The sequence below is a fragment of the Periplaneta americana genome, chromosome 9, assembly GCF_040183065.1.
Source record: "Periplaneta americana isolate PAMFEO1 chromosome 9, P.americana_PAMFEO1_priV1, whole genome shotgun sequence".
NCBI classification, from domain to species: Eukaryota; Metazoa; Arthropoda; class Insecta; order Blattodea; family Blattidae; genus Periplaneta; species Periplaneta americana.
Genome location: NC_091125.1, coordinates 137,438,542 through 137,465,877, shown reverse-complemented (window position 1 = coordinate 137,465,877; position 27,336 = coordinate 137,438,542). Strand labels below are relative to the sequence as shown.

Below are 27,336 nucleotides of genomic sequence, written 5' to 3'. Positions count from 1 at the left end.
CATGAACAAGATTAATCCAGTCCCTACCATCATATCCCACCTCCCTCATTATCCTCCCATCTACGTCTCGCCCTTATCAAAGGCCTTTTTTCTCAGGTCTTCCAACTAACACTCTGTATGCATTTCTGGATTCACCTTTATTATGACCTGTCCATCTTACGAGTATGTTGGGGTTTGGTAACAAGCTATTTTTTACGGTGATGGGTTGTTACCGCCTTGCCCAACCCCCAAGCTGGAGGACCACCTCTTATCGGCTCTCCGCGACTGCTTACTTAGACCAGTGGTCGTCAGCACTCGCTGAAATGGGTAAAGGCTAACGAGTGTATCGTAATATACTCCGTCATGCAGAAGGGAGAGGCAGAAAGTATACCCGTCAGCAGTCACGGATGCACGCTTGTGCAATGTCTTATCCACGGGAAAGAGACTATAGCCCGAGGGTGCACTGTGCTGTAGACCATCAGTAGTATATTCACATACAGTAAACATCTTTGTGTTTCATAGGCACCGACTTCGGGTGGGCAAGCCACTTTTTGGCTCCACAACTTGTAGAGCCAGGGGCGTCGCCCCCTAATAAAATTATTAGAGAGCCTCACATAATTCGGAGAGATTCCTCGCGTTAAAAAAATAATTAATTTGTCAGAAAGATTAACTAGGACAGAAGCCAAAACTGGTTGGGGATTGAACACAGGTGCCGTCAATTGACTGGACCGTGGCTGGGTCGAAGAATGGTTATGGTTGTGTATTTGTGTTCGACCATCTTTCATCAAAATATCGGAGATGTCCTTTCAGAGCTGATCAGGACGGGAAGTGATTTTCAACGGGAAATACCCGGAAATTGGTTTCTTCATTCAGTCGCCTTACCTGTAACTGGTTTCACCCTTCGTGATTCCTTTGTTTCGGGTTTAAAAGTGAACAAAAGCTGAAGAACAGTTCGACGACCTTGGTTTTTATTCGTTTATTTTGGAGGTTTCTAAAAAAGAACCCATGTAAAAGGAGTAGGGATTGAGAGTTTTGTAAAATAATGACTGTTGCTGTTTTTTTTTTTTTCATAGCTATGAGAAAGACATGGATTTTAATTTATTAATAAGCCCTTCTGGTCGCTCATTGCTAGAAGACAGGATTTTCATATCTCAAGTTCGAGATTCGATTCTCGACATTGGCAAGATTGTAGGTGAAGGATCGAATGAACATCATTCTAATTGGAACTTATATAAGAGATGTCATTAACAGAATTTGGAGTAATTTCAATGAATCTTGCATTTTTCACAGTAACATGAAACTTCAAAATGCAGTATTCTCAAAACTTTAAATTTTAAGTTGTTTTCCCTTTGAACTGGCCCGTCGACATGTCGCATTATTTAATTAATCCTTGGCGCGAACAGCCCTTGAAGGGCCAAGGCCGACCAGTTGGCTGCTGGCCTCACGTCCACATGTCTCAGCAGAGGTGAACGATCATCCAACTAGTACAGCGGTATCGTGTGGTCAGTACGATGATCCCCCCTCAGCCGTTATAGCTGGTTTTCGAAACGCTAATACCGTGGCTCGCAAAGTTCATCACGATGCTGGATGGGCACCGATTCTATACACTGGCCGACTGACCAAAATTTCATGAGAAAAATTTTCTCCCTTGCAGACTACTGTTCTCCAACCAGGAGATAAACCGTGAAAGGAATGTGCTTACTATTGCGTCATCTATTGGAGCGAAGTAGATAGATAATATTAGAGTTATAACATCAGTTTAAAAATCATGCGCTCTCCTGCATATGTTATTTCCTGTATGGAGGGATTAAAAGACCAAGGGTGTTATGCATAGACATTTCCCTAGCCCGTGCTACGAGCGCGCTAAACTAGCCCCGGCTATCGACTGATTACTTGTACAGGATTCATATCATATCATATCGCTAACACTGGTTTATGAATACGAAAAACGTTAGTTCGCTGATCATCCACCGGAAGTCCGCACTAAGAATGTCTATGAATATGGCCCCAGGTGATTAACAGTGATCTAATTTTGTAACTAGGGTAGTACAAAAATGTGTATATCAGTGTTATGGTTTGTGCTTTGAGAAATAGCCAATAGAGATACGAGTACCCACGTGTGTGACCTTATGACATCTTATGACAACATTCATTCACAGCATCACCCCGCTTCGTTTCATTCCCTGGAGACTTTCTCGTGGTTGGAGTACAGTAACCAGCGCTCATCTTATAACGCGTGTCGCCTTAGACCACGACGCTACTAGATAAAGAGTAGTTCACTGAATTTCACCCTAGTCTATTGACAACAGTGAGGTCAGCGTCCTTTGAAAAGCGGAGATGATGATAATAATAATAATAATAATAATAATAATAATAATAATAATAATAATAATAATAATAATAATGCCTGAAGTTTAAACATCGGCTGCAAACTTTTTCTTGGGGTGTATGGGTTAGCGGAAAACAAAATTCATTGCAGACTCTTTGATTCCTTTCGAGATAAATAATGTCGGAAATTAATACATATATTTTCCTCTCCGCTACAGCTTTGACGTTGCCTAGAAGCCGTATAATATTGTCGACAGTCGTGCGTCAGCAATCTGTTCCGAACATTTAAAGTTGCCATGTCCTCCCCCCCTCCCCCACCCGGGACCTGGACCACCAGAGACTGATTCTAACCACGTGGTCTTCTAGTGTCGGGAAAAGTTCAAATATGGGCTGTACGTTAAAAATAACTTGCAGTAACTAGCTCCCCTTTCCATGCCAGTTCACGTTCGGACCGGAGTGCAGCGAGTGAAATATGATTGCTTATAGGCGTCTACGGGCCGCGGAGGGGCAAGGGACGGGGTTTTACGGGACCGTAGGAAAAAAAATAAAGGAAAGGCAGGCAGGCAGGCAGGCAGGCAGGCGGTCCAGGGTTATTTCTGACTCGGAAGAATTCCTTTCTCGGCGGATGGACCTGTTCCTTTCCTCCTTTCTTTGAATTGGCAGGTCGCATTCAAGCAGATGCACTTGTGTCAGGGGTGGACAACACTCTGATCTCATTCCTCACTCAGCTTTGTGCTGGTCGCTGAACGAACATTGCCTGATAACTTCAACAACCTGCAATGTTTTATGGATTATCGACGAACGTCGTTATTCATTGTCTTTCTTATGCTTATTTGTTTTGGCGCCACTATCAAAATGAACTGCAAAGAGAAAAGATTCTGTCATTATTTTTTGTAATTGTTGTAGATAGAGCTTTGTCTACTTGAAATAACTTACTTAGTTACTTACTTACTTACTTACTTACTTACTTACTTACTTACTTACTTACTTACTTACTTACTGGCTTTTAAGGAACCCGGAGGTTCATGGCCGCCCTCACATAAACCCGCCATCGGTCCCTATCGTGAGCAAGATTAATCCATTCTCTATCATTATATCCCACCTCCCTCAAATCCATTTTAATATTATCCTCCCATCTACGTCTCGGCCTCCCCAAAGGTCTTTTTCCCTCCGGCCTCCCAACTAACACTCTATATGCATTTCTGGATTCGCCCATACATGCTACATGCCCTGCCCATCTCAAACGTCTGGATTTAATGTTCCTAATTATGTCAGGTGAACAATACAATGCGTGCAGTTCTGTGTTGTGTAACTTTCTCCATTCTCCTGTAACTTCATCCTTCTTAGCCCCAAATATTTTCCTAAGCACCTTATTCTCAAACATCCTTAACCTATGTTCCTCTCTCGAAGTGAGAGTCCAAGTTTCACAAGCATAAAGAACAACCGGTAATATAACTGTTTTATAAATTCTAACCTTCAGATTTTTTGACAGCAGACTGGATGATAAAAGCTTCTCAACCAAATAATAACAGGCATTTCCCATATTTATTCTGTGTTTAATTTCCTCCCGAGTATCATTTATATATTTGTTACTGTTGCTCCAAGATATTTGAACTTCTCCACCTCTTCAAAAGATAAATTTCCAATTTTTATATTTCCATTTCGTACAATATTCTGTTCACGAAACATAATCATATACTTTGTCTTTTCGGGATTTACTTCCAAACCTATCTCTTTACTTGCTTCAAGTAAAATTCCCGTGTTTTTCATAATAATAATAATAATAATAATAATAATAATAATAATAATAATAATAATAATAATAATAATAATAATCCGTGGCGCTACAACCCACGAAGGGCCAAGACCGACCAGCCGGCTGCTGGCCTCACGGCCACATGCCGAAGCAGAGGTGGACGATCATCCAACCAGAACGAAGGTATCGTGTGGTTAGCACGATGAGCCCCCAGCCGTTATAGCTGGTTTGCATAACCGGATTTCGCTACTTATCGTAGCTCCCCAAGTGCATCACGATGCTGGGTGGGCACCGGTCCCATGCGCTGGCCGAAATTTCATGAGAAAATTTCTTCTCCCATTTATTATCCAATAAGTGAAAACCTCTTCCATCTTACTTACAAGTGACAAGAGAACACGGAGGTTCATTGTTGCCCTCACATAAGGCCGCCGTCGGTCCCTATCCTGAGCAAGATTAATCCAGTCCCTACCATCATATCCCACCGCCCTCAAATGCATTTTAATATTATCCTCCCATCTGCATCTTCAAGCTTTTTTCCCTCAGGTCTCGCAACTAACACTATACGCATTTCTGGATCCATCCATACGTGCTACATGCCCTGCCCATCTCAAACGTCTGGATTTAATGTTCCTAATTATGCCAGGTGAAGAATACAATGCGTGCAGTTCTGGTTGTGTAAATTTCTCCATTCTCCTGTAACTTCATCCCTCTTAGCCCTAAATATTTTCCTAAGCACCTTATGTCGGAGTTTCGCAACAAGATCTTTTTTTACGGTGATGGGTTGTTAACCCTTCGCCCAAGCCCCAAGCTGGAGGACCATCCCTTATATCGGCTGTCCAGGATTAAATATTTACAATCGTTATTCAAAATTGAATTTAAATTTGAACATAAAAGAAACTTAAATCACAAAATAATTATGAATGTTATGCAATTTTTTTTACAGTCAAATCAATAATTCCTGTGCAGCTTTAAATACATTTTGTTTTAAATGACATGAATAATTTGAGTGATACTCCTTCAACAAGCATGTCAGTTACCAGTAGTGGATTTTTAAACTCACAGTCGATAATGTTAAGAACAGAAAAACCTTTCATGACAAAACATTACAATTGAGGAGCTCGTTTTCAAAATGTTTCTTGTCCACTGATAACGAAAATAAACTTTCTGTGTCCATGCATTCTTCAAATAGGCCTAGAACATTACATACGACTGTCATGATTTGCCTTCAGAACGCCCTATAAACCACAAAAATCTTCCGTTAAAAGTGACTAACTTATTGGAATCAAACTGACTCTTGTTAACAGGAGAATTTGCGAATAAAAGAGTCTCGTGCTCCCATTTCATTCTAAATGCACCCAACCTCTTTGGTTTCATAATGCCTCTTGCTTAGCTTGTAAGAAATTTTAGACCTAAAAACGTTTTGCGTGATTTCCCACAAAGTTACGGAAATGGACAAAAATTGTTTGGAAAACAAGCCTCTCAATTTATTTTTTCTTAAAGGTCGATTACAAATATTTTACTTCAAAAGAAATGTGTGCGGGTTGAATCAGAAAGTTGCTATAATAGTAAACCAGTGGTTTACTCGTAACCTTCGGATAGAAATAAATAAAATAAACAAACGATTTCGATTATAACATACCGTCAAATAATAAATACGCAAGTATTTTATATTACAAAGCGAATGGCAAGGTCTGAGAATTGAATAATTAACAACTTACGTTAGGCTACATAAATAAATGTTTAGAGTACAGGTGTTAGGGTTAAAACAACAGTAGTCCCTAAAGAAATACATAAATAAAAATAATTAAATCAAAACACAAATAAATAAACAAACCATTAAATAAATTAATAAACAGTTAAATAAATAAGCAAGCAAACAAAAACAAATAACAAATAAATGAGTAAATAAACAATAAATAAGTAAATAAATTATGAATAACTAGATAAATAATAAATAACTAAATAATTTAGTAAATAAATACACTATTAAATAAATATCGTATTGAAGAACGTGTGGTATATCTTGACCATGAAGTAAGAAATGTATATAATTAGAAATTGTATTAGTTTATTGATATTCAGAATACATCTAATCGGTTTCCCCCCTTTTTTTTACCGAGTAGCGTAGGATCCAATTTGTTTCATAGTCCCTCGATTTCCCTTCCTGCTGCAATCGCGGACATTTATTAGACTACTGGCCTTCTGCATTTATGGGTCGGTCTCTTCAAATCATTTTCCATTAAATTAATGTACAAAGAGTGTAATAAATGATAATGGAATAATAATGTAGGCTAATTATAAGTAGACTTCGGATTTTAGGTAAAAACCTATTTTAATCCTTAGAAGATAAGTTCATAGAAGCTTGCAAGTACACGTTTCATATGAAACTATGCCTAAAATTGATATTTTAATAGCACCTAAAAATGCCTGTTTCGTCGATAATGCTTATTTTGACCTATTATGTTCTATCTCTAATATGTCAAAACATCCATTCTTATTTCAAAAATTGATATTTTAAATTCGAAAATGTATTTTTCAGTGTGCGTTAATCGTGTCACAGAGCATATCAAGTTACAATATCCAAATGTAAATAAATTGATTTCTACTGTAAAAAAAGTTTTCGTAAAGGCGCCAACAAGGGTTCAGATTTTCCTTGAGAAATTGCCCAATGTCTCTCTGCCACCAGAACCTGTACTAACCTGCTGGGGAGCATGGTTGAAACGATCACACTAGTGAAGTGAAAGACGTTGTTTCAAGTCTAGAAGACGAGACTGCAAGCATTGTTTCTGCAAAGGAAGTGATGGAAGATTCTGGTATTCAGAGGGACCTAGCATTTTTTAAGTCACACTTCACTTTCCTAGTGCACGTTATTGCATCACTGGAAGCAGCAGGAAAACCACTGTATGAACAAATGAAAATATTTTATGATATGCAAGACAGGATCAAAAGTGTTCCTGGTTCTGCTGGAAATAAAGTAGGCCTACGGGATAAACTGGACCAAGTTCTACAGAGAAATGTAGGACTGAAGGACCTGTATCCTAACAGGGAAGAACAATGCAACATTCCTGTCCATCTTGTGTTAAAATTGAAATACGCTCCTGTTACTTCAGTGGATGTGGAGCATACAAATTTGTATTGAGTGACAGACAGCATTGTTTTTTATTGATAATTTAGAAAAAGTATTGGTAATTTATTGTTAAACTAATTATGGACATTAATGGATAAGGCTTGGTAAAAATTGATTGTATTTGACTTGTTTGTATACTGAATTTATGTCTAAAACATATTTTTCACATTTCATTGTTTAGTTTGTGTATAACTAGTTATATATTTGTTGTTCTTGTAGTTCTAGTAGTAGGGTGATAACGGTATATAAACATTTACAATTATTAAATTCTAAAAGTCATTCCTGATGATTTGAAACAGGTTTTTAAAGAAAACATTATTTTTGTTAGAGCTTATTTCCAATTCTTTAGAAACTATTTCCTACACTTTTAAGCCTATTTTAGGCACCTAAAATTACATTTTAACGACATAAAAATCCGTACTCTAATTATATAGTGAGGGTCACACAACAGTTCCTAAACAGCAAATATTGCCGTCTTGTCAGTGTTGCCAACTGTTACCATATATCACACGATCCTACGTACTAAATGACTTATTTACTTAGCTTACTTTATGTTGGAAGATTATTCTAAATAATTCAGTAATTTGTAACATTTTCGTAGGCAAACTATACGAGAAAGGGATCAAAATGTCAAGTATTTTGTCTGGGAATACGAAATTCATTGGTTTGACTAAACAATTGACTCACGAGACTTAACCTAAAAATGTATTTTGTTTGATGACATGAAATTATTAATATTAACTCCGAAAACTTACTTGGCTATAGTCTTGAATTATAACCACAACGCAACACATAAAATAATTATTATGTATTAATATTAGTACTGATATTAATTAATTATTAGTATGTTCAAATTTCTTTAGCTTCCAGTAACCGGCTCAGAAATCTAGTATAATTCATGGAACTCCAGTATCGACAAATATTATCGATATTTGTCTCAGGTGCCAACATACCAGTTACAAAATCACTACCAACTGTAGTATTTGTCAGTATCGAAATTCGAAACGAAGTTGGCAAAAGAAAATTCAACCTGCAAACTAGAAAATCACCACAATCCACTAGAATATATAGTAATGGGAAGAAAATGGTTATGTTTCACCCTTAGGCTGACCTGGACTATAAGTATAGGAAATAGAGGAAACACTCTCAGCTATTCTGTTACAAATGCTACGCGATCTTTCGAGGTTCAAGCTCGAGTTTCTTTGATGACAGGGCGTCAGAATTGTCGCTGGACTCCCGGTGATATGAAAGAATTTCATACTCGTGGCTGGAGTCTCAGTCTAGATTCGAACCAGCCGAGTTGGTCTGACGCGAGAACGGAAAATAAGCTAAAAGTGGATTCGTCCGGCGTCGACAGTGACGGGGGTGACAGGTTAGTCTGCGGCAAGCTTTCACACCGTGCGGCACGCTCTGCCCCACAGCGAGGCAGCCCGTCGTTCGAGTTCGATAGCTTGGCATCCGTAGTTTCCCTCAGTTGCCGGATGGTGCCAGTTACCACCTTACATTACACTCTCCTCACCTTCCTTCAGTCTCACAAGCTACCCTTCATTTCTTGTTAAAATGTTGGCGACGATTGTAGGAATTACTATTTGTGGGAGACACGATGTTTCTTACGCGGTGTTCCGCCTCTTCCAGATTCCGCCCGCGGGCAGTGTTGCCTCACTGAGCAGCAGAAGTTTGAAAGAAATCACGACATCTTAAATTGATCCTTGAGTACGGGTTCAAATTCTATGATTATTTTAAGTACTCAATGAAAATTGATATATAAAAATTTATTTTGACGTAAATAGGAAAGAAAATTTCAGCATTCGGAATGAAGAACATAATAATAATAATAATAATAATAATAATAATAATAATAATAATAATAATAATAATAATAATAATAATAATTCTTTATTTATATTGGCAGAGTTCAGGCCATAGGGTCTTCTCTTACACTCTACTAGGTCACAAAATATACAAGCAGTTAAAATTTAACAAAAAGTTAAAGAACAGAATACTAACATATTACAAAAAAAAATAATAATAGCATAATACAATCGACACTAAACAACATGAAAATAATACCATAATAGAAAAAAAAAAAAAGAAAGTAAAATACATTGGAATATAGTAAAAGCAACTCATTTAGTACAAATGATTAATATGGAAAACGTAAGGAAGAATATAACAAAATGGAATGTAATAAAATAATAATAAAAAAGAAAAGAAATACGAAAATTAAATAAAATTCACAATAAAAATGCTATGATAATAAATTCATCGGCTGATAAAGAGAACAAAAAGGGGAAAGGAAGGAAAGAAATATATAGCCTGTATTTTTACAAAACTATCGCAGAGAAAAGGACTTATAACTGAAAGGAATCTGAATTGAAAAAGTGCAATTTTAATTTATTTTTGAAACTAGACAATGTCCGACAGTTTCTGACATGTTGTGGTAGAGAGTTCCAGAGGTGAGCTGCAGAGACGATGAAAGATGAAGAGTAGAAGGATGTTCTGTGTTTAGGAATGGAGAGTGTGATATGGTGTTGTGAGCGAGTATCTATTTCGTGATATGAGGACAAATGTTGAAAACGAGAAGCTAAGTAGCTAGGGAGGGATAATTATTTCTGTGGTTCTCAATCCGTGTCCGTGATTGAAAATCAATTGTGGAAAGGAGTCAGCTACCTGTTGTTACCTAAGCAATAAAGTTTGTCTACATTCTGTCGTGTAGAGTCCCTTGACGCTAATTCATTTTGATATTGTAGGCATGTTTTGCAGTACAACGCCGCCGTTCCTTATACTACAGGAAAATACGATAATGTGTTTATCTTGTTGTTTGATTCAATTATCGATCTCATATTATTGCGTTCCTCCTGTCTTGTGATTGGCTGAATGGCTTTGATGAAAATTTAAAATTAAAAGTTTGGAACTACCAAGTTTCTAATAATTTTGTCTTCACGTGCGTGAATATACTGTAAATTAAATAATTTCTAGTTTTCACATCAACGTTACCTTTACAAAATACTGAAACACTAGCTGAAAGTCCCTCGAGCTTATGCAACCTGCCCAGCAGTGATGAATTGTTGACCGCCGAATTGGTCCAGTATCGGCAGAACACCTTGTAAAAAAACATCAGCCACTTCACTGTACAAAGTGAACCGTAAGTAATGACAGTAATTTTAGAGGATTATTCTTTGAGATATTTCAAACAAAAAACTTAAAATACAATTTTGCTTGTTTTTGTATCCTTTTCGAGATAAAAATTTATTTTATATGAAATATTTCATAGCTTGTTTTGGGAAAACCATTGATTTCATTCCCAATAAGCTCAGTCGATTTGAAAGACCAGTGTATTATGATAATGAATGATTGAAATAATTTTAGTTTTGTCCTTTAAATGTGCAGACATTTGATCCGAGCAAATGTCATTCATTCATACTGTTCTGCCTAAAGGCAGGTCTTTTCACTGCAAACCCAGCATTCTTCAGTCTTTTCTATTTTCATTGAAAAATTCATAATGACACTTGTGGCGGACAAAGTCGCGGTTGGGGTTTTTTTCGGAGTTCTTCTGTTTCCCCCCCCATATTAGGCATCTACATCATTCCGTCACCATTTTTCCATTTCGTCATCATTCCATAGCATTCCCCGATCGCCGACTGGCGACGCACGGAGGGGGCTGCCCTAGGGACGAGTGAGGGGACTTGTTCGAAACCTGGTTACGCAGCGAACCTTAGTGTAGTCAACCGGTGTGGGTTTGGGAATGCTCCTAGATTGAAGGTTAGTGCAATAGATAGTAACAGGTCCATTATCCATGAGATATATGTTGAAAACTTGCTAGATTTTTTCCATAGTAAAAATTATTAACGTACCTAATTAATAATGAATTTAAACCCTTGTTAAGTGTACATAGAGGGATAATTCTGTAGTACTTGGGAAAAGTGACATAAGTCAGTTTCCACAAACCTTTTTTGATAATTTATTGACAACTTACACTGGTTTATGTCGATTTGATTTTTTTCTATATGAATTATTGTAATGGGAGAAATACTTATGTATTTTTTTTCCAAGCGAGCAGATATTCCGTAAGTTGTCAATAAATTATCAAAAAAGGTTTGTGGAAACTGTGACTTATGTCACTTTTCCCAAGAACTCCAGAATTATAACTTAACAATGTACAGGGACATCATTTTATTTTTACTTCAATTTTTATTGTACCTGAGTTTTTGAATGTACTTCACTCCCACCCCTTCTACTAAGGAAGTTCCAACTCCACACAGAACCAAGACCGCAGATAGTAAGCAGTACTGAGTTACTGAGTATAATACGTTCCAGAAATATGTTCGCGTTTTCCAGTGACGAAAGAGCTTTCAATATTGAATCATTTTTCGCACAGGTACTGTCCGTTTGCCTACGTCGCATCCCGATTTCCCCCACCTGCTTCTGCTCGCCCCTCTGTAAAAGCTGGGCTGTCTTAGCTCTTTTCTGAAAACATTAATTTCTCTTAGGAATTGGACGTTTACGTAATATTATACAGCTGTTTAATTTAACTTAAATAAAAGGGCCTCGTTAAGTAATTAACTGTCACGTGATTTCCTCCCTTTCTACAATCCTGCGGCATAACCACAGTAGATAGCATGTCTGAGTAATTTTATATTTTCGGGTCGGGCAGAAGTGAAGATTGAATTCACAGTACGTAGAGTAGGTACAGAATTATTTCAACATGAGTTACTAGTACGAAGGACGAAACTGGCAATTGGAATTAGATGCAATAGTCTATAGTGCGATAATATGCACAAAAGAACTGAAGCCTGTATCGAAATGAACGGCCACCATTTTCAAAATTGTGTTTAAATACTCATATTATGATTATTTTTCAATTTAACTTCTTTCTCTATATTGTACGCTAATGTGCTGTAGACAGTATAATATACACTGCATAATGAATACTTCGTGAGTAAAAACACTTATTCTTAATACAGTACTGTACTTTGATTAAAGAAAAACCTAATGAAAATTATCAAACTCAAATTCGCGATATTTCCTAGTTTACGTAAATGGATGAACTACTTTTCTTCCATCCTATACCTAGTAGAGTGATTTGTGTTTTACGCCAGTATCATCGAACTCCAGTCTTGGAGGGGGGAGCAAGCGGTGTTTCCGGTTCTCTAAAGGTATAGACAGGTTAATATTAAAATTGTTAGTAAAAATAAAATGATGTCCCTGTATAAGTAATGTTGAGTAAATCTCAAATAAATATAACCTGGTGTCAGTTGAGTGTCCGTCGCCTAGGATCAGTGGATAGTGTATGCTCTCCAACCAAGTGGCCCGTGCTTCGTTTCTGTTCTCCAACCAAGTGGACCGTGCTTCGTTCCCTGGCTTGAACAGAGATTTATCTTCATTCCATGGAACTAGGGGTTTGTTCATTGTCTTATACTTGTCCTGTGACATCTCCGTGGTGGTTCTGTGTCGTGCTGACCATAGGGTCAGGGAGATCCGCCGTGTAAAAGCGTCAAATTTTGGTTTAACGAAAAGCTAAAACATCTGAATGATGTAGCTCCTTACGAAGAAGAAAAGGAAGTGTCAAATGAGTAGATAACGCAAATTTTTCTGACATGGTAACAATAGTTATCATTGTAGTGGACATGAAACCATGCCACGAGGTTACCATTATACTTTTGTTTAGTATCTAACAAACATTTCCTACAGCTCTATCAGACGGACACATGGTGGCAATCAGTGCGGACTGCCATTGTTTCTTTGTGACTATAATTCTCACGCAATTGACTTAAAGTGTAAGTAATTTAAACAAAAATGATTAAATTTAGGTATTATTTTACTTAACTTTGACTTCATATTTATTTTTGACTGTACCTTGTTATAGCTTACAAGAGTTCGAGAAGGGATGTTTTACTAGAAGTAAGAAGTTTGTACCAAAACCTTATAGCTATTTTTTATACAACAAAAATATGTTTAGTTTCAGATAAGTTTCTCATTAGTACTTACCCAATTTCATTGTAGAATAAAGGTTATGAAGAGTATGACATTTTAAGGGTGTTTACATCACAAATGATTGAGGTTCTGGCTGATATGTAGGCCTCCATCTATAATCAGGCAGTACATCTCACTTGAAGAAGAACAATTTTTTGTATACATCTGAAGTCTATAAAGGAACTGGTCACCCTACTTCATTATCTCTGACTTAGTTGCCTGATGAGTGATGCCTTATTGGTGTCACTTAGAGATTCAAACCTGTCTAACAACGTCAAACATATCGCCAATGAAAGATAAGAATCTTAATACATAACAGATAGAGCTCAATTTGGGAGTAATACATTATTCTGTGTGTGTTTTCCAGTTCAAGTGATTGTCCACTTCCAAACCAAGAAATTTTTTGCTTATAGATTCTTCAGTTCAATTTAATCTAATATCTTAGGAAAACTGAGGATTATTGTGTGTACTAAATTTTATTACAATCAATCAATATTAATATTAAGTGCTAGTTTATTTACTATGAACTATTCACTCACTAGATTTAACTCTTTATTACAAGTGTTTATAAAGTGATTGTATTATTTACTTCAGATAATCGCACTTGTATAATCTACAAATAATATTTTTATTTTTGTTTATTTTAGTTTGTTATTTAACGACGCTGTATCAACTACTAGGTTATTTAGCGTCGATGAGATTGGCGATAGCGAGATGATATTTGGCGAGATGAGGCCGAGGATTCGCCATAGATTACCTGGAATTCACCTTACGGTTGGGGAAAACCTCGGAAAAAACCCAACCAGGTAATTAGCCCAAGCGGGGATCGAACCCGCGCCCGAACGCAACTTCAGACCGGAAGGCAAGCGCCTTAACCGACTGAGCCACGCCGGAATAAATTATTTGTTAAGGCTAAATAAACCATTAATATAAACTAAAAACAAGAATGGATCTAAACTTTCATCTTTGGGGAACTCATTGTTTAATATTGTATTTATAAATTCTAAATGAGTAACTCTGAGACTATTTGATATAATCATTTCCACTTATTTTTCTCTTTTGACACATAATAATAATTATGATACTTAATCACTCATTTTGTTTTTTTTCTCTCTCTCTCTTTATTTCTTGTGTAGCTTTACTTTGTATATAGTGTATTTTTTTCTGTTAATTTCTATTATTGTATTTGTATTCCTGGTGTTGTGGAAGAGAAGGCCTGATGGCCTTGACTTACTTACTTACTGGCTTTTAAGGAACCCGGAGGTTCATTGCCGCCCTCACATAAGCCCGTCATTGGTCCCTATCCTGAGCAAGATTAATCCAGTCTCTACCATCATATCCCACCTCCCTCAAATCCATTTTAATATTATCTTCCCACCTACGTCTCGGCCTCCCCAAAGGTCTTTTTCCCTCCGGCCTCCCAACTAACACTCTATATGCATTTCTAGATTCGCCCATACGTGCTACATGTCCTGCCCATCTCAAACGTCTGGATTTTATGTTCCTAATTATGTCAAGTGAATAATACAATGCGTGAAGCTCTCCGTTGTGTAACTTTCTCCATTCTCATGTAACTTCATCCCTCTTAGCCCCAAATATTTTCCTAAGAACCTTATTCTCAAACACCCTTAATCTCTGTTCCTCTCTCAAAGTGAGAGTCCAAGTTTCACAACCATACAGAACAACCGGTATATAACTTTCAGATTTTTTGACAGAAGACTAGATGACAAAAGCTTCTCAATCGAATAATAACACGCATTTCCCATATTTATTCTGCGTTTAATTTCCTCCCGAGTGTCATTTATATTTGTTACTGTTGCTCCAAGATACAGTATTTGAATTTTTCCACCTCTCCGAAAGATAAATCTCCAATTTTTATAGTTCCATTTCGTACAATATTCTGGTCACGAGACATAATCATATACTTAGTCTTTTCGGGATTTACTTCCAACCCTATCGCTTTACTTGCTTCAACTAGAATTTCCGCGTTTTACCTAATCGTTTGTGGATTTTCTCCTAGCATATTCACGTCATCCGCATAGACAAGAAGCTGATGTAACCCATTTAACTCCAAACCCTGCCTTAACTACACCAGAATAAATAAATAAATAAATAAATAAATAAATAAATAAATAAATAAATAATACATAAACCAATCTGAGGTCTCGTCTTTAATACTACGAAACTAATTTGTTTACCAATATATTGTAATCTACACAGTCAAATGCTCAGTTTTCTTCGTCGTCGCCAGGCGTGACACCCCTGCACAGAGGGAAGTATATGGCCCTACCTCTTTTGACCATTGACCAGGACCTTTTTCTTCCACCCACTACCCGCCGTGCTGGAGGAACCCTGGCGAACCTACTGGCACTGCTGCGCTCGCAGTAAACATCCATCACTCCCAAGTCCCGACTTCTCTGGCTCTTGTCACGGCGTTCGTAACACAACATGTGGACAGACTGTCTGAGCGCGCTATAGCTAGCTTATCTTACGTTTCTAGTTCCAAGTGTGTGGTGAATTCCGATGGAAGATAAAAGTTAACATCAGAAACTTCGTTGTTACAGCTATTTTTACAGTGTGTGCAGTTGTTCGTGGTATTTTTAATTTGAAAAGTGTGTTTGAAAGGATACTACGTTATTGTGCAATAAGTGTTTGAAAACATAACCTCAAACAATTTATATCACGATATTTGGAAGCTGAGACCTGCAAGATAGTTATATAATACTGTTTTCATATACAAGAGGTGGTGCAGAGAATTAAATACCATATTTAATGCGTACTTGTGAACGTACTTTTTCATTATTTTGTGCCGTTTGATTTTGAAGTGATGTGTTACAACATAATGTATGGGATAATAGAAGACTTTCTTCTTGAACTCGGCGATGTTTAATTTTAAAATATACTTTTGTGATCACAGTTCTTGGTGCAACAATGTTTGAATTTGAAGTGATATTTTGAAACGTATTATGTTTATAGAAGTCATAGATTTTTTTTGTTTGAAATTTTACTTTCGGTATTTTGCCGTTCTTTATATTTTTAAGTATTAAAGAATGTTTTTGTGGTCATAATTCTGAATGCGTCAATGTGCGTGTTTTAAAACATATTTTAATGTGCGTAATAGACTTGCGGAATTTGACAGTCGGTTCATCACTGTTGTTTATGTTTTGAAATATTTTTAAACATACTTTTGCGAACATTCTATTGTACTTCTGCAACTTGACTCTTAAAACATGAGATTTTAATTAGAGCACGTTAAATTTCGTATCTGATATGTTTTGATATATCAGAAGTCATGTGGAGAATGCCATCTCTTCTCTAGTTGTGTAATGTATGATATCTTCATCTTGTGGTTAACAATAACAGACTGGGATTATTACGAACATTCAGTTTAGTAGTTTTTGTCTTTTGTTTGTTTCATTTTAAGTTGGTCACATCTAATTTTTGGAGGCTTTTAAATATCGTTAAGATTGAGCTTCTTCATTAATGACATCTAAAACAAGTTAGGCCTAGCTGTGTTTTGCCGGTACATATCAAATGTACGGTATTACTATTTGTGACTTTGTTTCTTTTTGAAGTTCGCGATCTCCAGAATGGAATTTACGTGTGCCGTGTCGAAATGCCACAATTTTTACGCGAAACGAAACTGTGAAGAGGTGTCTTCATCCACGGACGCTGAAGTGACACAGGATTCAGTTTCGTTCCACATGCTGCCCAGGAAACAATACTACAGACAGAAATGGTTGACGATTTTGAACATTGATCAGCCGAAAAAGAACCGAAGAGTGTGGAAGCAGGGGTTGAGAGTATGCAGCGAGCATTTCTCTGAAAATAACTATGACATTTATCCCCCCAACGCCGACGACCAGCCCTTTGATCAGAGCTCGAAGCTTCTGAAGATCTTGCGGAAGGATGCCGTGCCGGATCTTAATCTTCCTTCCGACACCTCTGATCACGATTTAGTGATCGTGGAGGATGATTGCAGTCAAGACAAATTGGACATCATACCAGAAGAAACAAGGTGAGTAACATCTAGAACTTGTTGGACGGAATTTGTGTTTAGCTGTTGTTCATGGTGTACTAATATTTTCGGATAATGTAGCCTTCGCTTTAGATTTCTATCGTTACCGACTTACATTGTTGGTAATTGGTAATTGGTCTTCTCGCAGTAGAGGTCCAGGACACATAATTTCCCGCTAGAAGGTAAAGAGACTAATAATATTAAAAAATATACTTTGAAAGTTTAATTAAAATATATGTATATATTTTGTAATGTATGTGCCCTGGACCTGTTACAGGGAGATGGCCTCACTGATGCTAACTACGCAATTACCCGTAAATGTCTAGTTTATGTACACCACTCATAATTTGAAATTTCTTTTTTAATTACTTACCATATATTGTGGGGGTACCTTTCCAGTCTCTTGCGGTGCGCGGAAAACTGTAGTTTCCTCTGGACGGACGTGTGAAGTTTCCTATTCGTTTTTCGGGCGGTAATGTTTCATACCCATACCACAAGCAATGTGGCATTACGATCTTCGTGTACAGTATTCCTTGTCATGGTTATCTGCCTTCTTTTGGGTTAGTCCTAGCGAAATGTTCCCTGGACCTTCATGCGGATAAACTTCAAAACACGGTTACCTTCCTTACTCTCTGCCCCCAAAACACAAAATAAATTGTTAGCACTGAAAAGTGCCTTTTCGTAAGCGCAGTGATGCTTTTTTTTTAAAAGAAAAATTGTTGACATTAACGACCGTGAAACGAGCGGGCCTGGGTTCAAACTCTGGTTCAGACAAGTTAACTTGGTTGAGTTTTTTCCAGTGGTTTTCCCCTCAACCCATTAAGACCAAATGAAAGTAACTTTTAGTCCTGGATCCTGGACTCATTTCGCTGGCATTATCATCTTCATTGCACTCAGACGCTAGAGAACCATCGTAGTTGATAAAACGTCTTAAGAAACCAATAAAAAGCATAATAAACAATAGTAGTATAGGTAGTATAAAGGGTCCTAGATAAGCAACTTCAGATATTTAAATAATAACAATTTTATACCCAAGTCAATAGTAAATTGAAATAGGTTAAAAATTAGTATTAGAATGACTTCACTCCTTTTTACTGATAGAGAAAAATCAGATTGCTAATAACTCAAGAGCGTTTTCTTAGCTTAGCGATGTCATAACTGCAAAATTTGCAGACTGATCACATGATTGTACGCCACTGCTGTAGTGTTGTAATCGGAACTCTGCTTGTAGTAATTTGTTGTTTCCCTAGTGATCCGAGATATTAAAAAAAAAGATCTCTCGCAAGCAGAGAATACCGACGGAAGGAATGCGAATGAAACAATGCGATAAGGATGAGGGGGCGACAGGATAGGTCACGAGAAATCTTGAATGATATTCAAGAGTACGGTCGGAAGAGAAATGACATCGATAGAATCAGTCTTGCATTGTGATAATAATTACATTATGATTTTAGTTTGTTCCATTGCATGTGAATACGTGTCTTGTATCGCACGGTATTATTATTTAATTCGTAAACATATGTTGCGCATTTAATTAGCTTCGAATTTTTCTCTTGCTACGTTCTTTATTTCCACAGCTATGTCCTCAATTGTTCATCTTCTTGGAAGAGGTAGTAATTTCTTTGGCCCGTATCTCTCACCCCTTCAGCGTGCCTATATACACACACGTCAAAACAGACAGCCAGCGCCACCATTACTTTTCGGTAATCGTTCCTTGCGCGAGCTATATCTGTCAGTATTAATTATTATCATACATAGGCATGATATCCCAGGAATCTTTGATAGAGTACCAGAATCTTATCTGCGTCGATATCATCTTCCTGTTGCTGCTATTGCATGTCCCAACCAAACGTATTTCAGATGTAAAGAAAGAGGAGTGGCAGTCACCTTGCACGCTCTTCACGATTGGAGATAAGGCAATTTATGCATATGCTTGAACAGAAACCATTGTCCTGCTGAGTGGTTATGTCGCAGGATCGTCGGAACGGGGGGAAATCACGGGACAGTTATTACCTAACGGAGCCCATTTCTTTAAATTATTTTAAACAGTTGTATAATATTATTATTATGTTATTACGAAGATTTCCAATTGAAAAGGTGGATTCCAAACTGACTTAAGTCCAAATGACAAGTTATGAGAAAAATAACAAAGACTGATAAGATAAAATTAACACCCTTAGGTCTGTTTAAAAAAAAAAAAAAAACATATGCAGACACTAAATCTTGGACAGTCTTAAATAAATTTACACATAGTCTATATAAAAACACAAAATAAATGTGTGTATTCATAAGCCATGAAACAAACAAAATAATGACGTAACTGTTTCGGAGAATGTTTAAAATTATGACAAATGTTCAAAATGAGAACCATACCTCTTGTTGATTTCTCTTTCTGTCACCATAAGCAACCATCATTAGAATTTCTATCCTTTCTCTTTCGGAAAGCATTGCCATGGTGAACAATTTTAAACTCGGGAATGAAAAGGAATCATTGTTGATTTATGTTATTGTTCTGTTTGTTTCATGGCCTACTCCATATGAATACACACATTTATTTTGTGTTACATTATCAAAGCATCTGAAAGAACCATAACATTTACAAGAGAGTATTCATTATTTATGCTGAGTCAAACTTCCATTTGTATGTAAAATTGAATGGAGATTTCAAATATGTAAAATTTAATATAGGGTACCATTTAAAAAAAAAAGTTATTTTTTGCCACATTCTGTACTTTTGTGAGGTCACAGCCATAAGTTTTAGTTAGGCCTATCTGCAACAACTTTTGTTTTTGGTATTTTTTCATAAAGTGAATATATAAAGAGTTATTAGCAATATTCCATACTTAATTAACACACTGTATAATTCGATATGAAAGGTTTATTCCACAAAGAGTTGGAGTTTATTTTTGAATTTACTTTATACTTTCTATCGAAGTAAGAAATACTCGTAATAATTATACCACCAACAAAACCAATGCTTAAAAATAAACTACAGCTTGCCTTCCACAAATCAGCTTTGTTTCAACAATGAATAAGTTTGAATAATATTTCTTTCCATCGAGTCTGATGTGCTTCGTCAGATCGACTTTGATGACATCATCAATGCTTTCTCTGTGAAGAAAGTGCGAAGGAAATCTTTATAATTCAGAATTAAGAAGCATGTATTTTGATTCAGTAATTTATTGTTTTCTGAATTGTAACATTTCATTTAAAACTAATTTAAACTAAACATGACCTGTACAATAGGTGTTATAAACTGTTTGTGAGAGTTGGGGGAGGGGCGGCAGTATACCTAAATCTGGCCCTGTAGGCCTATGTATCAATATTGATAAATACGAGTAGTTCCATAAAACATTTCACCATCACCACGTGAATCATCAGATTTCATTTTAGACTTAGATGTTATAATAGCGGATATTTTAATGTGTCTAATAGTATTTTATTGCAATATTAATACTATGGTGCTTCTTTCCGTAAAAACCTATAGGATGTTATTCATAGAAATTTCGCTAGCCCGCGCTACGAGCATGCTAAACTATACTTGTTTTTTGAAAGATGGGACATGACAGAAGCGTTGCAATCAGAAAAACAACTGAATGTCACATACGTGGTAGGCCTGTTGCTGTGGTAACACCGGTTGAGTTGCCAAACTTACAGTTCCCACCTGGCGAGTGCTTAATAGCTCTCTTGGCGACATTTATTGTGCACACAATGTTAGCATTGGTATGTTTCGTGTTTGATTCCCTGTCGATTTTTGTATTGTTTTCTTACCTTCGCGTCAATTGCCAATGAATGTTTTAACGTCAGCCATCTTAATGTCAATTGCTAGCTTCCATCAGCTGGTAGCATGGTATATAGTTCATATTGGCAACATAGCACTGTAGTTCCAAGCTCGGTCGCTTAACTGTCATGTCTCATCTTTCAAAAAAACAAGTATAGTCCCGGCTATGGACTGGTTACTTGTACAGGATTCATATCATATCGCTAAAATTGGTTTATGAATACGAAGAACGTTAGTTTACTGATCATGCACCGGAAGCCCGCGCTAAGAATGTCTATGAATACGGCCCATATATTCCTAAATAGCAGATTTAAAATCCTAAAGAATCCTGAAACGTGCTGAAAAAATTTATGTTAGTTTTTTAAAACCTAAAAATCGGGGGCTTGGTCATAATAGACATGTACGCTAGATACACTTTGAGTGAACCGTAGTAAATTGGAACTATCTCGGAATGTTGCTTCATATGAAAAAAAAAAAAAAAAAAAGCATATCGTTCGTTTAATTACTTCTATTGTCATTGACCCATATTCTCCGTTTGTAAGCGGAAACAAAAATAAAACATTCAAACCAATACAACTATAGATGCATTCCCGAAACTGGGTGATGCATTCTACGTGCCGAAGCATCTCTGATATATCGGAGAGTTTTTTTGGTCCAATTTGTGGTGATTTTGGTTTGAAGCTCTGCACTTCAGTATGAAAATGATTTTCCCTTTTCCCTTCCGTCATGCCTCGACATCGATTTTTTATGCTTAACAATACTCTTGTTTCGCTTAATGAAAAAGTAAAACTGAACGACAAGCAGTGAGCGTAACGGTAGGTACGGAAGTATTGAAAAGAAATGTCCATCAAGCATATAGTAGAATGTGGGACAGGGGTGGTTTTGTTGGAGTTGTCAAGCGTCCCTTTCCCCTCGGCGTCAGCTGTTCACATCTCGGCGCTGTTGCCTAGCAACTTGTTCACAAACTTCCCCACGCGGAAGGGAAGGGAGTGCCGCGTAGGGGTCTGCCAATGTACCTACATGTTAGGCTTTCTGTTTCTTACAAATGTCCAGATAGTAACTGCATTGAAATCTTTCAGAATTGGATAAGCGCAATATAACAAAAGGTATAACAAAATTCTCTAAAATTTGACATGTTCAGATAACTCGAATCACAAACAAGTTTACCTAAAACTTAAATTTTCAAAATAGCTATGACACGCTTTGAAAATTTTGTACAAAGTTGCAGAAATTGTAAATTATAAACCACAAATTATAAATGTCTCATAAATCGTAAGAATTTTTTTTTTCAAAAGTGAAAATGTCTGTACTGTTCTCCAACCAGGAGATCAACCGTGAAAGGAATGTGCTTACTATTGCGACATGTGTTGGAACGAAGTAGATAGATAATATTACCGTTATAACGCCAGTTTAGAAACCATGCGCTCTCCTGCATATGTTATTTCCTGTATGAAGAGATTAAGGGCCGTATTCATAGACATTTTTAGCTCGGGTTTTCGGTGGATTATCAGCGTTTTTCGTATTCATAAACCAGTGTTAGCGATAGGATATGATTTGAATTCTGTACTAGTAACCAGTGGATAGTCGTGGCTAGCTTAGTACTCTCGTAGCGCGTGCTGCGAAATGTCTATGAATACCACCCTATAAGACCAGGACATTAACTGTGATCTAATTTTGTAACTAGGATAGTATCAATATATCTGTATCAATGTTATGGTTTGTGCTGTGAGAGCTAGCCAATAGAGATACGAGTACCCACGTGTGTGACCTTATGACATCTTATGACATAAATATTCATTCACAGCATTACCCTCCTTCGTCTCATCCGGCAGAGACTTTCTCGTGGTTGGAGCACAGTATATAACCCTCCGCAGAAAATTTGCCATAGAACACAATCAGAAATCTCCTGAATTATCTTCTGGATATTTAGTCGAGAAAGCGCAGTTTTTTTAAATTAATTAATTAATTAACAACACTGATAGATTTGTTCATAGACGTGACTGAAATCATTGTGAAAAGTATTTCGTCTGTTGTAAAAACTCATTGTTTTGATATCACCTACTTAATTAATTTTTCAGGCTATCCTTGATGTATTTACATATAATGGATTTTGATTCAAAATTTAGTTCTAGTTTTGATTTGCAATATTTTGTATTAATCTGTCTGAGGGTTGTAATTATCTACGAATGTGATTTTTCGCGGTCTTTGACAGCATTTAATTGTAAGAAATAAAATTAATTTACAATTTCAACTGTATTTGTATGTTAATCTAGTTTTACTTTTAATTTTAGCATAAATTTTGAGTGCTTAGAGTTATTATTTGTGGAGAAACGTTGCAGTGAAAGTAAAATGTACCTTATCAGGAGAATTGCACATTTCACTGTTTCTAGGACTTCCCATGCGTCCTTGTTGAGAATGGGGACGAAAATCTTTCTCAAAATTTTTATTTCGAATGTAATAACTGCAATAAGAGACCTTGCTGATTTTTTGTTAGAATCCACGTTTCTGCTGAGTATGAAATGTTGGATGAGGTAATGGATTCATTCAAGCCGTAAACATTGTTAATAACTTGCTCTTCTGGTTGTATGACGAAGACCAAACATTATACGAATGTCAGGGAACGATTTGCATTATCTGTTCGGGAAATTGGCGCCGTTATTACAAAAGAAAGATACACACATTAATGAGAAAGTCCGTGTCACAGAACGTCTCATTCTGCCTAAGGTTTTTCCGTGGTTTTCCTAAGGCGCTAAGACAAATGTCGGGATGAGCCCTAAAAGAAATGGGCTACGGACCTGCACTCATATTCCCATGAGCCCGGTAATTTTTCTAAATTTAATTAATAATTACATCTAAACTCAACAATGTTCAAGACATAATCAATCCCCCCCTACCTAAAAGCCAAATTGGCTAGTCTCTTATATGAGACAACTCATTCTGCCTAAGGTATTGCGTGGTTTTCCTAAGGCGTTAAGACAAATGTTGGGATGAGCCATAAAAGAAATGGGCCACGGACCTATATGCCCTTCTCCACATTCCCCCTTTTTTCTAACAAACGACGTAATGCCCTAGTTCAGAACCTATAAATTGCATATTTAATTTGCGAGATCACTCATTTAGTCGCAATTCGAAAGGACAGGGAACCTTTCAATTTGCAGAATCAGAATTCACGGCGTGCCTCCAAGCGGTCTTCACCTGCCTTGTCATCGAACAACAGACGACAGAGTCTTCTCGACTCCTCCTGCACTGCGAAATGACACAGTTCATTTCAATGTGCAGATTTACACCAGCCATTTCTTCCTCGTCCCGTCCCGTGATCACTTTTATCACATTTCCGTCCCCCCGCGAATGTGGTACCTAAGAGGTTACGTCCATTTTCGGTTTTTTCCCCTTCAAAATTTTCTAGAACTCCTTCAGTGGAGCAGCGTAACCTGGAGTGAGACTAGTGGCCAACAGGCTTGGAGCTCACATATTTAGTTTCGTACAGCCCCGAACCCCTTGCAAGGACGCGTTTTGCGTACCTTTTAAATTTGTCCTCCAAATTCTCCGCTTTCAATTCAATTCACAGAACGTCTTGTAGTAACAGATTTTAACAACTATACTTCGTTCCATTACGTCTGACAGGAGTAGTAAATATTGCCGGAAAAGGAGGAGAGAAATATAATTGCTATTCAACCAATGGCAGAGGCCTCATTCCACGCTTGTCTTGAAGTTAGTCAGGGGTATTACTTCTCTCCTCCTCTGTCGGCAATGTTTATATCTTCTGTCAGACATTATGAAACGAAGTATAGTAAGCCTAAGTCATCATGCAGGAATGGAATGGAATGTGGGCGTATATAAACGTTTGTATTTTTTTAATTAATGTAACGAACCCGAATTGCCCTGTAAGTGATAGTTGTAAAACACTGTCATCCGTTTTCTAGACCTGTACCGAAGTACACTATTTCACGTATAGAAATTCAGATACAATTAAATGCAGAAAAATTTAATAAAATCATAAATGCGCGTAACAAAGTTAATTTTATTACTAATATCCTTCAAAGTTATAAATACAGATTAGATTTCTTGAAAATAAATATCTTTGTGATAATAATCCTCTTATTGTGCATATAATACCCAAGGTGTGTGAAACTAAGAGTACCAAGGTTTGAAAAAAGACACTTCATTTACGAATTGTACACTTTAGATATCGAATAACTCCTATTTAGTTTTCTCTGTATAGCTTCCTCATTTTGCGGACTTCGGTTTTGTTTTGTATGTTTTGAATCCAGTTTTGTTAATGACATTGTTTCATTTTTGTTCATTAATTACGGCAATCTACTCATTCAGGTTTCAATAAATATTTTTTCGACTGTATAATATAACAAATCAGTGTCTTTGTAATATTTCGTGTCCATTGCACTTTTTCGACCATAAAACCTATTCATTCATTCATTCATTCATTGTTTTGCCCAAGGGTAGGTCTTTCACTGCAAACCCAGCTTTCTTCAATCTTTCCTATTTTCTGCCTTCTTCTTTGTCTCATCACATGATCCATATATCTATCTTAATGTCGTCTATCATCTGATATTTTCTGCCCCGAACTCTTTTCCCGTTCACCATTCCTTCCAGTGCATCCTTCAGTACTAGGCTATTTCTTCTCAGTCAGTAGCCAAACCAATTCCTTTTTCTCTTTCTAATCAGTTTCAGCATCATTCTTTCTTCTCCCACTCTTTCCAACACAGCTTCAGTTCTTATTCTGTCTGCCCACTTCACACGTTCCATTCTTCTCCATATCCACATATCAATAAAATACTGTATATACTTATATTACATTTTTTGTAATAAAATTACATATTCAAATATTCATACTCGTACTAAATTTAATACCAAATTTATTTTACTAAAGATTGTTACCAATATTAATTGTTACCAAATTTATTGTTGAAAATAAAACAATAACAATAATACTCGTACTAATGAAACATTAGTGCTTATAGTACCTCCCTCATGCCAATAATTCTGCTACAGAAAATAATAATAAAACTGTTCCTTAATAAACCTCTTGATTATCTTTCAGAGTTGCTGTATTCAGAATTTAAAGTATTTGACTTCCATCAAATTTATAACATTGTATTACTGAATTTCGTACATAAAAACCGAAACATATTTAATTTATATTCACATAAATATAAAACTAGAAGATCAGACAACATATACTTGACAGTTCCTAAATGTACTACAACTGTAGCATATAATCACAGTAGCAACTTCGGTCCAAGGCTTTATAACATGATAATAGATAAATTCCCAAACATACAATTTGCTAATGCTCCTTATTTCAAAAAATCTATTCAAAATTGCTGTTAAGAGAGAAAATTTGCAGTTCAATTATTGTGATATGTTTTTTCTTCTTTTTTTTTTTTCTTTTATTACTTTTTACTCTGTTATTCAATAAAATGTCTTAACATTACCTTAGTGGAATGCCCCCTGAGCACGAGTATGTAACTTACTCTTTCTGGGGGTGCTAGAAAGTTCTTATATTTAAAAAAATCAATATGTATCTTTGTTCTGGCAATGAAGTATTATTATTATTATTATTATTATTATTATTATTATTATTATTATTATTATTATAAAGCGATCGGTTTGGAAGTAAATCCCGAAAAGACAAAGTATATGATTATGTCTCGTGACGGGAATATTGTACGAAATGGAAATATAAATATTGGAGATTTATCCTTCGAAGAGGTGGAAAAATTCAAATATCTTGGAGCAATAGTAACAAATATAAATGACACTCGGGAGGAAATTAAACGCAGAATAAATATGGGAAATGCGTGTTATTATTCGGTTGAGAAGCTCTTATCATCCAGTCTGCTGTCCAAAAATCTGAAAGAATTTATAAAACAGTTATATTACCGGTTCTTCTATATGGCTGTGAAACTTGGACTCTCACTCTGAGAGAGGAACATGTGTTAAGGGTTTTTGAGAATAAGGTGCTTAGGAAAATATTTGGGGCTAAGCGGGATGAAGTTACAGGAGAATGGAGAAAGTTACACAACACAGAACTGCACGCATTGTATTCTTCACCTGACATAATTAGGAACTTGAAATCCAGACGTTTGAGATGGGCAGGGCATGTAGCACGTATGGGCGAATCCAGAAATGCATATAGAGTGTTAGTTGGGAGACCGGAGGGAAAAAGACCTTTAGGGAGGCCGAGACGTAGATGGGAGGATAATATTAAAATGGATTTGAGGGAGGTTGGGTATGATGATAGAGACTGGCTTAATCTTGCACAGGATAGGGACCGATGGCGGGCTTATGTGAGGGCGGCAATGAACCTTCGGGTTCCTTAAAAGCTATTTGTAAGTAAGTAAGTATTATTATTA

The 27,336-nt window shown here is 36.6% G+C and overlaps 1 protein-coding gene across 2 annotated transcripts in view; it reads left to right on the top strand.

Moving 5' to 3' along the window:
• The first annotated feature begins 15,507 nt into the window (after positions 1-15,507).
• Positions 15,508-27,336, top strand: part of LOC138706544 (polyhomeotic-like protein 1) — a 366,549-nt gene continuing 354,720 nt past the window's right edge. For both annotated transcript variants that reach the window (XM_069835973.1, XM_069835972.1), the window contains exon 1: positions 15,508-17,181. In XM_069835973.1, the coding sequence (XP_069692074.1) occupies positions 16,754-17,181 (428 nt within the window). In that variant the 5' untranslated portion in view covers positions 15,508-16,753. The remainder of the gene's footprint in view (positions 17,182-27,336) is intronic.